General features: G+C 35.0%; 1 protein-coding gene across 1 annotated transcript in view; it reads right to left on the reverse strand.

Moving 5' to 3' along the window:
* Nucleotides 1–7,360, reverse strand: part of LOC107753676 (metabotropic glutamate receptor 8-like) — an 81,586-nt gene extending 74,226 nt beyond the window's left edge. Inside the window, exons 1-2 of the mRNA XM_016569877.1 lie at nt 7,355–7,360; nt 2,429–2,522 (exon numbers count right to left, since the gene is read on the reverse strand). Of these exons, the coding sequence (XP_016425363.1) occupies nt 2,429–2,522; nt 7,355–7,360 (100 nt within the window). The remainder of the gene's footprint in view (nt 1–2,428; nt 2,523–7,354) is intronic.
* Nucleotides 7,361–10,961: the final 3,601 nt, after the last annotated feature.

Below are 10,961 nucleotides of genomic sequence, written 5' to 3' on the forward strand. Positions count from 1 at the left end.
CGCCTTACACGCTATGGCGTTACTGCAGGTGCACCAGGCTAAGGCACTGAAGGACCAGCACGAGGGTGGTCACAATCCGGAAGTTCTGAAAGAGCTCCGAAACACCACTGACCTCGCGCTCCGAGCGATGAAGATCACCGCGAGTTCTCTGGGTCGTGCGATGTCCACGCTTGTGGTTTTCATAAACACTGTAAGAAATGTTGAAGTACTATTTCTGTCTTTATACTTTAAAATTTCACATTTATTTCAATGTGTTACTCTTTCTTTGTAATTATTTGAGAATTCAATGATCAATTGATACATCTTTGAGTGAAAACTGTTTCAAAGTAAATCCTACACCATTTTTTTTCGCTGTAGCACACTGTCATTTACTATTAAATAAATTTATTGCTTCTGTACTTTTAATTTCAGTGAAAAATCCTTGCAATTTTCAAGTAACTGTCACTATGTACACAATGTAAATAGTAAAGTATTGGTCAATATTAAAAATTCACAACACTTTATGATGAACTGTTGTTCAAGAATAGTATTTCTGTAATTTGAGCAACAACTGACTAAGATTTCAAATAATATTCTCTACTTATACTGTATATTAATAGTAAAAAGTTGATTTATCAGTATTCATATAGTACATAACGTCAAACTGTCATTAAAAGTGTTACAATTTTAAATTAACTATCACCAATAACAGATGCAATAGTAAAATGCTGGTCAGTATCAAATCCATAACACTTTATGATGGATTGTTCTTCAAGAGTAATATTTCTGTAATTTTAGCAACAGCTGATTGAAATTTCAAATAAGTCTCTGCTTACTAAATAGTAAAAAGTTTATTAATATTTATACAGCACATGATTTTCAATTGCTATTCAAAGTGAATATTCTGTACTTCAAAATGTAAAATAACTGCCTCACCTTGCATACTGCATAATAAAATGTGGATTAGTATATGTTTAATATTTATAGCACATTACAGTAACGCATAGATTCAACACAGAGAATAATTAATTAATGATTGTGTCCAGTGTCGTGTTCTGCTATTACTGTACATGCATCCTCTAGCGAACAAGTACAACTGAATCATAAGCTTCCAGATGCCAAACATTAAGATTGAGGATCAGAACAGCCTTAAGGATCAGCTCGTCTTTGCATTCACTGCGTCTGGTGATCTCCTTTGAGAGCCGTGCATGGCTTTCTTAACATTAGGGAAAAATAAGAGGACACAATTCGTTCCCATTACACGTCCCAGAGGACACGAGTGGGTGCGGAGACAATTTTCACCCAGGACGGGGTGTTTGCATAGCATTAGCTTGACAGAAAATGCTTTCATGTGGTTAATGCAGAGCGATCTGCTCTTGACTGGTGTTAATGTATTTTTTGAAGGCTTTGAGAGTTTGAATACATAACTAGTGCATTTAATATAATCCACGGTGACAATTCAAACACATGCCATGGACACGTTTTTAAATATCCAACGTTATACCAACCCAGCAGTTTAAATAGATGCAATAAATATTGATATTTTAAAGGCGCGTTCCCACTCGCCTACTGCTCGCACATTTGCATTCAAATTAGATTACCTAACTTGAAGGGGAAAAAATGGGGAAAGAGCTGTAAATAGTGATTTGAAAGAAGCTCTGCTGCTGAACCTATTGCTAGAGTGTTTATATGACAGTACAGAAACAGAAACATCAAGAAACATGTGTCAAAAAAGAATCAGTTTCTACAAGGTCAGGAACGGCTGCCTTGAGCAGAATTGAAAATATTTCTCTATACGCTGAAAAGATGGACCAAAGCAACCTTGCGAGCGCCGTTTGTGTTATAATTGCGTTGGATTGATGAGCTAAAAATGAAAACCTTCAGTTCTCTATGAAAATACACGGTGGCAAACCTTTTATGCCACAATCAAAATGTCATTCCAACCAAGGCAAAGAAACATCACCTAATAATCAAGCCATTTTTTTCTTTTATTTTGAAGTAACTAAAGAAAGAAGCAGTGAAAACACAAATATATCATGTTTTGAGGGCTGTCAGTCAACTCAGTTCACATTATAGGATGTGCTGATGAATTAATCAATCAATCACAGTTAATGTTATACATACTAAGAAAATCCCCCAAAATATGTGATTGTCTTTTAAAAAGATAATCAATAAACATGACTTTATAATTGTAATTATGCTTATATTTTTGTGTGTCTACTATGATATCTTAGCTTCATCACACAAACTATAAAGATTAAAAAGAGATCTTCCTAAATTTTAAGCAGGTCATTTTAGTAGATAGCAACACTAGAAAAGAAAGGTTGATGCATTTAATACATTTTGTAAGCTGTCCAACCGATTGTCTTTAAAAACTGAAGTGAAGACCATCCTGCCATAAATGTAGCATTGCATTTGCGCATTTGCTGATCTGGTACTTCAATGCAACCTGTGCACCATTTGTCCTTGAGGTCCAGGTGTGGTGTGCCGTAGCACAGCCAGATGATGACCACGAGCATCTGTGACTCTGTGCCCACCTTTACCTGAGCAAAACATTTGTTACACAATTAAGGTCCTATGATTTCTACAAAGCAGAAAAGGCAGAGAGAATCACAGAATTCGGTCATAAAAATGGTATTTAATAACGTAGAATGTCACAGAATTTGGCAAAAATTTGGATGAACAAATATAAAGTAGGGAGATCGTAAATGTGAGGCAGATGCTGAATGTGCGCTCTAACGATGACAACGATGGTAAAATAATCTGCTCAAATTGAACCCTTTTAAGTTTCAAAAGGTAACGAAATATGCTTTATTTTATTCTTCTGTAATTGTTCTTAAAATATCAAGAGAGTTTTTTGCTATTGCAGCAGTTAGATCATCCGTGCTGGATATATTGCTAAAGACCCGAATATGTAATAATGATTGGCGAAACATTAATGCATTTAAGGGTTAAAGCACAAAAAGACTGCATATAAAGTCTGCTTGTTCTGCATGTCTCAGAGTCAATGAATGCTGCAGTTTATTTAAAAATAAAAATATTGAAAAACATTTTTAGTTCCCCAAAAAGCTTTCTGTGAACAGTTCTTAAAAGAACCATTTTTTTTTCTTAGTGTGAAGAACATTTTAATAATATAAAGAACATTTTTACACTATAAAGAACCTTTTGTGCAATAGAAAGGTTTCATGGATGTTAAAGGTTCTTCATGGAATGAGATGCCAACCTGCCAAAAATGCCAGATGCCAAAAAAAACTTTATTAAGAGTTTACATGTACAGTACTCAAAGACACATGATGCTTGTGGTGTTCTCAGCCTCTGCTGTCTCACTATATAAGTACATGAACACACAATCTTTATCTCCAGAGCTGCTCTGAGAATCACTTCATGACCATTCAAATTAGATTACCTAACTTGAAGAAAAAAAGAGTAAAGGAAAGAGCTGTAGATAGTGATTTGAAAGAAGCTCTGCTGCTGCATCTATTGCTACAGTGTTTATATGACTGTACAGAAACAGAAACCTCAAGAAACTTGTGCCGATAAAAGCCCTATTCGGACGGGACTAGTTTTCTAAACTACGTTTGAGTTTCGATTCTTATCACCTGACGTCTGCGACTTTCAGTTCGGACGCGACTAACATCTCCGTGTTTATTACAGAGGTGGGAGGGTCTGTTTTGGACATCTGGGCATTGCTAAGATCACGCGCTCATGCGTGCTTTGCATATAGGCTAGTCATTCGAATTGATAGTATAACCAAAGTTTTACTACAAATACCATGGTGAAGCTATATGGCTAGTATAGCAAAAGCATGGTTAATGTGCGGTTACTTTAGTTTAACTATTTTATTTTTTAAATTTAAGGTAAACGTCTCGGTCACGTATGGTAACCCTCGTTCCCTGAAGGAGGGAACGGAGACCGGACTCTGACTCGGAGTGACCGACTGAAAGGGAACCATGTTTAATTTTCATAAAGGTACATATGTAGCCTAATTAAAACATTATATAATTGAATGCAGAAATGAAGTTGAGTAACGTTAAGCTGACGTTGACGCTGATATTACAGTAGCCAGTATTAACAGTTTACGTGATCTGGCGCTTGATTTTATTATTGTTATATTTTTATTTCTTTGCCGGGATGCAAACATATCAGAAATACACGCGCTGCGTGGTAAAAGCGTATACGGTAATTCACGTTGGCCAAAACACACAAGGAAACGCGCTGTGAAAAAAATATCGTCGGCAATCACAGACTTCGCATTCGGACGCGATCAGTTTTCTCAGAGGATCACGGAGTTTGCCGAGAAACAGTAGGTAATTTGCTATGGAATTATTATAGAGGTTGTGTGAGAAAAACACAGACGTGGCAGATTCGTACGGTACATTAAAATCACAAAGTACGTCTGTGAAAAGCAACTTTCTCTAACGACGCCCTGTAAAACTAGTCCCGCTCGAATAGGGCTAAAGAATCAGTTTCTACAATGACCATGACCATGACTACATGTCCATTTTTAACATTTCATTTGACAAAACACATAAAAACACAAAAGGTCTTCATTACAAACCACCAAAATAAAAGTTCAGTTTATCTTGAAGAAATTGTGACAGAAATGTATTACTATTTTACAACAGAATGTACTTCTTAAAGTAATTATAACAACAATAAAGTTAATTAAAACATTTTTTTATTTTTATTTATATCACTTAATTTTTCAATTTAAACATTAAAACTCCATTGTGCAGTACTCTGTTTGTCAAAAATATATACTGTATAAATACACTGATTTCATTGAGCCCAACACAATGGAGCTTTTGTTTCAAACCGTTTGGTTTCGTTTCAATAAAAGTGTCCCTGAGGGATCTGTCTCTTCACTCCCAGCCGTGACATAAAAGATACTATTTTTGAAACTTAAACCCCTTATAGACGCTTCGAACACTAAAGCTTAAACACTCTGGTGAGCGGCGCAGACACTATCAGTGGGTTTCGGGCATCTTAAGTGGCGCTTCTGCGTTTGTCTTTATCGGTTGAGCTCATAAAGTGTTTTTGAAGTGTAATTGTCTTTGTGTGACAGGTTGTAATCCTCAGATGGCGCTCTGCTTTTGGGGCAAAGGAAATAGTCCGTGAAGCACATTGCATTCTCCCTTATGTGCCACAGCACTGCGGCTGTCAGCCATTAATGAAACCACACAAAGACTTGTCACCTTGATTAAAACTGTCATCTAAGAACAATGATGCATACTGGAGCCGTATATGCCGCTGGAGGGGATTTGCGGAGCTGAATGGAGGCACATTTCATACAGGCAAGGAACATTAGCTCAAGATGCCAGTCACCTGAGGCTGCATTTTATGTGTCGCCTGACAGAAATGCTTCTCTTGTTTGTCGGCTCTCAACCTGACGATGAAATTTGTGCATGTCTTTTAAGTTCTCTAATTACACATTCAGGTGATACATAAACATGAAGGATTGATCATTAACATGGGTATAAACATGAAACGAGGCTTCCTTCAGAGGCCTATTCAAATCAGTATTGAACAATCAATCATTATATATTGCTACGTATAATTTTACGGGGTTCAGAGCGATTTTTCCTGTTGCTATGCAGTTGCTAGATTTTCCTGGGTGGTTGTTTACTTGTGTCTTGTTAACTAAAGCTAAAACTATTAGAAATAGTTTTCGGGAATTGACGTAAAGCTGAAATAAAATAAAATATAAAAATTATGAAAGACTTAAAAAGACAGGCACAAACTAATCAAATTGACAAAAGCATGAACAACAAACAAATAAATGCTAGTTCAAAATATTAATACTATAATAGTATATAAATAATATTAAAATAACTGTTGCTTTTGGGTCAATTAAGAGAGTCCATAATAAAGAAATGGAAAAATAATGTTAAAAAAAATTTAGTTTAAATCACTCATCAAGTTATTAAAAATATACTCTTTGTATTCATGTTTTATGTGGTTTTATATTATTTTTTTTACTAAGAGTCATTTTAATACTAATTTTCTTTTTAATTTGAATGCATGTCAGTGAACACATTTTAATCATTATTTTCATTAAAAAAAAGCATTTAAATAAATTTTTTCAAGGTAAAAAAAAAATTTTTTTTTTAATCAGTTGTTAATTCATAATTTTCAATACATTTTAGGTAGTCGCACCACAAACAATGACATTACAAACTGAAGTAACTTTATTCATTTTTAGCAAGTAAAACGAAATAAAACAAATAGTACATATAAATAATATAAAATGCATTTAATACATTACTAAATATTAGAAAAAATATAAATATCATATAAACAAATAAGAAATAATATAATAATTTGCATCTAAAGATTACTATTGTATTCTAATATTTGGGTCAAAATAAGAGTATTTGAAAAAAAAACACAAATTATATATTATATTAGAAACAATTTAAATACTTTTTAATTTTTTTTTCATCATGAATTGTTAATTCAGAAATATCATTACATTTTTAAGGGAGTAACCTTATTTCCTTAAAAATAATCAAAAAATAAAATAATTTAAATTCTGAATTTAATAGAAAAAACATGCTCATCATACAAGGTGTGTATTCATACCATTTTATGTATGAATGTTTAAATAAATTAAATAGACAGAAAACAGAAAGCAGACACCACTAACACACCCATGTGACCTGTGTAGCTGTATTTAGTGCAGTACAAGTTTCGCAATACATTATACCTACTTAAAATAAGGTCGTCCATTGCGCAACAACCCCTTTGCCAGAATCAATTAGATGTGAAAACATCTGAGGCTGCACAATTGAACAAACAACAAATATTGATTAGCTATTAAACTGATATCCAGCATGTCATTATGCTGTGCTTTTCTCAGTGTTTGTTTTATTGTAACTCATTTTTCAATCCTGCTTCAGTTCAACTAAAAATTGGAGGCAGCGACCATTTAGCACACGGAAACGATTCCCACCTATCATAGCGAACAAACTGTGACTGCTAAAACAACTTAATAAGACGATCATCGGTCATACCTGCAATTATTCGCAAGGGAGTGATATATTATACAGAAAGAGCGGCTATCAAACATAGATTAAGAATGGAAAAACTGTTGATGACAAATGATACCAAGCATTTCAAGGACAAAAATGTATCAATCTTACAGTATCTCAACTGTAATATCATATTTCAACATGCTGAAAAATAAAGGACAATCCTAAAACACATAAATATGAAATGCTATTTAATGTTACAGAAATGCAACCATACATTTTTGGTAAAAGCACATTTGAATGATTTGCTTTTGGGATGAATTAGAACAGCCAGACCCTAATCACCTGGCATCAGCGCCTGACCTCTCTGATGCTCTCATGTCTGCATGAGGGCAAACACTCACAGCCATGTTCTAACATCCAGTGGAAAATCGAGCCAAAACAGTGTAAGCTCCTATAGCAGCAAACAGAGGACCAATTCCCCATTCCTGCAGCTCAATTAGCAGAGTTTGGCAATAGCAATGGCAAAATCATGGGTTTGGATACTGATCAAATGTGATAAAAGCATCTGCCAAATGTATAAATGCAATTCCTACGGCTCTGAAATGAAATGCTCAACAAGCTCATGGAGCATAGTGTTTGGGTATCTGCATATTGCTTTCCATATATTTCCATAAGTCCAGCGAAAAAACGAATAAAATAAAATAAATCTATTAATATTAATAAACCATATAATACAATTTATTAAATGTATTTTATATGTACATAAAAAATATAAATATACTAGTAATATATTACTACTGTATTCTAATATTTCTGTCAAATAAAAAATATATATTTATATAAAAATACAATATAATTGGTAAGAAGCATTACAAGTAAATAAGTTATAGTATATATAAAATAGAACAAATACCACACACACATTATGAAATAATTCAAATAAATAAATACACATTAAAAATATGCAGAGAAAAAAAATCAGCAATAATTAAATAAGGTACCGCTTTATTTTAAGGTGTCCTTGTTACACGTTACATGTACTATTATAATTACAATTAATTATGCATAATTACATGGAAGTAACCCTAACCATATACATGTAGTTAATACTCAAATGTATAGTTACACTGTAACAAGGACACATTAAAATAAAGTGTAACCATGAATAAATAAACATTTACATTTATTTATAAATAAATATTTACACTGTAACATATGCATTGATGTTACATGCCATTTCCCAAATCTGTCTAATTTTTCCCTTCAGATTTTCCTTAGCATAAATGCTAAGGCTTGAGCAGAACAGAAGTGTGTGTGGCACATTTTAATCTTAGACAGACTCACCTAATTCACCATTTAACCTTCGCACACAAGTTCTCTACACCAATCCAGGTAACAGAAAGCTATTTGTGCCAACAGGAACATTTCTACTCAGTTTGGGAATGTACTTAATTCTCTTATACCTCCTCAAGCCCCTAAATATTTCATAGGACATCTGGAAATGCTTATTCGGTGTAGTTAATTATGAAAGAACAGGTTTATTTGCATGTTCAGATCAGAGCGATCGCGTGATAGGTGCTGCTTGTCACTGTCAGGTTGGTGGCGTTGTACTTTTCCATGTGCAAAAGAGCCTAGGGGGAAACACAACCTTTACCCCTTATGAAAATTCTAATGATAAATCTCATCATTGACTCACTGATCTCATTTTGGATGCATGAGAGATGACAGGAATGCAGTATTCATGCAAGGTCTCAGCAAAGGCCTTTATTACAGTGAGACAAGCTGAGGACAGGGCAAGATTTCAAGGCAGAGACAGATGAAGCTGTAAAACCAGGCACTTGTTTGTTTCCAGAGCCGAGTGTTAATGCATCTATTGTGTGGGATATTGTGGAAATGGTTTTAAATATTACATGCTTACATCCAGCAGAATCTCATGTGCTTGTGTACACATTAAAACTGACACAAACTCACCAACAGACGGAGAGAGAGGAAGACAGGCTGTCAGATCTCCACCGCAGGATGTGTATTGCCATTAATTTCCTTTTTAAAGTAATATTGAAACTTTTCCTCTCAATAATTAAAAACTTTTGAATGGTTCTATACCTTGCCCTAATATTATGCGACTTTAAGATCTTATATGATTGATTGGGGCGCCATGCCAATGAGTTTCTTCACTCTGTCACCAAGATCTCTTAATCAAAGACACTTCTCTGTCAGGAAACCAGCTGCTGTGTGTCAAGAGCAGTGTGCACCTTTGACACGACTGGATTCATTTGATTCACTAGCCTTTCAATCAGTTTTTTTTCACTCAGCATCTCCTGTTTTCTTATGCCCAGAGCCGGGCATAAACACAAACAAACCAGGTTAAAACAAAATGGAAATCTGCCTAGATTCAAAGAACACAATTAGGACTGTACGGCCATTGGGTCTCAAGTGGGATGATTTCAGCATTAGGTTAATGCCTGTATTAAACCCTGATCTGGAATCTGTGCACAGGAGGTTGTTATTTTACTTTAAGTGTCCTGCTGTTACTCTCCCATACTTGAAGGACTGCAGATTGCCAAACGTCATGAGAGCCACTCTGAGTTCAGCAGGACACCAATCCTGAAGGATTCACGGCTGAACGTGAGGATGAGAGGTGTCAGAGAAATCTCAAATGTTCTTAAGTGAAGCTTAACGGGTCTGAGAGACGATTTGATGCTTACTGCTCCTCCAAAATGAACAAAGATTTCTGGGGGAAATCAGAATGACACTGTTATACACAATTTAATCACAAGGAAGTAAATACTTAATAAGAGGGAACATAAATGAAATTACTAAGCATTTCTCGACTTCAAAGCTCAGTGTTCAAAAAGCCCTTTGAATTGGCTGACTTTAATTGAACAACAGATGCATTTCCAAGTCTCCCTTATTAAAGACACACAAGTCAAACTGTGAAAATTAGCTGCTCATTTTCGAGTTCATCCTTAAGAGAATGCTGACAACCTTTCATGACTCCGGTAATGGAGATAATAAAGCCCAGTCAAACAAGCCTTGTAAACTTAAAAGCTGCCCAATGAAGCAAAAAGAAACGAACAGGCTGATGCTAATTCATCTTCTATGTAAGTAGCCAGCTAGGTAAACTGCAGACACACACGGCTGAGGATGTTAACAGGATGTTAACAAACTGATGAAGTTTTGATGTCAAACTGAAGTTTGATGATAGCCAACAGACCCTGATCACTTTTTTGTTTTGTTCTTATAAAACTGAAGTGAAACAGGCTAAAATGTTTCACAAAAAAATCAATCCAACATTTTTAACATTTAAAGGGGTCATGAACTGAACCAAAATTCCCTTAAACTTTTGACTTATAAGAGGTCATTGTACTATAAAAACATATTGTAAGTTTCAGAACTCAAAAATCTGTTATTATCCAAAAAACATGTTATATTGAAGGCAGTCTGCCAAAATGACAGCTTTTGGAATGTTCTACTCTATGATTTAATAGTGTGGATAAGCACCGCCCCCGCAGAAGATCGCCATCACTGTCAGTTTAGCCCCGCCCACAGATTCGCGCATGTAGTGTTTACGAGAGATTAATAGTGTGGATAAGCACCGCCTCCGCAGAAGATCGCCATCACTGTCCGTTTAGCCCCGCCCACAGATTCGCGCATGTAGTGTTTACGAGAGAGCCGAATGCGCAGGTCTACGCAGAAACCAAAGGATAAAGATGCTCCGAACACAACAAGACACCGTGTAGTAGGGCTGGGTTTTGACACAAATATCACGATTCGATTCGATTCTCATTCACAAGCTTGCGATTCGATTAGATTCGATTCAATATCGATTACTTTGGATATATATCAGGTAACGTTACAGTACATGCCAAATTTTCTCAAGGAAAAAAATCTCTCAACTAATGCTGTATAATATACATGAGAGTCAGTACATTACTATAATATTGTAGGTTAAAATTGACTGACTTGTTAAAATTACACTTAACGAAGTTTTTAAAATAATAAAGTTAC

Source organism: Sinocyclocheilus rhinocerous, unplaced genomic scaffold (assembly GCF_001515625.1).
Source record: "Sinocyclocheilus rhinocerous isolate Xijiao unplaced genomic scaffold, SAMN03320098_v1.1 scaffold200, whole genome shotgun sequence".
Lineage (NCBI taxonomy): Eukaryota > Metazoa > Chordata > Actinopteri > Cypriniformes > Cyprinidae > Sinocyclocheilus > Sinocyclocheilus rhinocerous.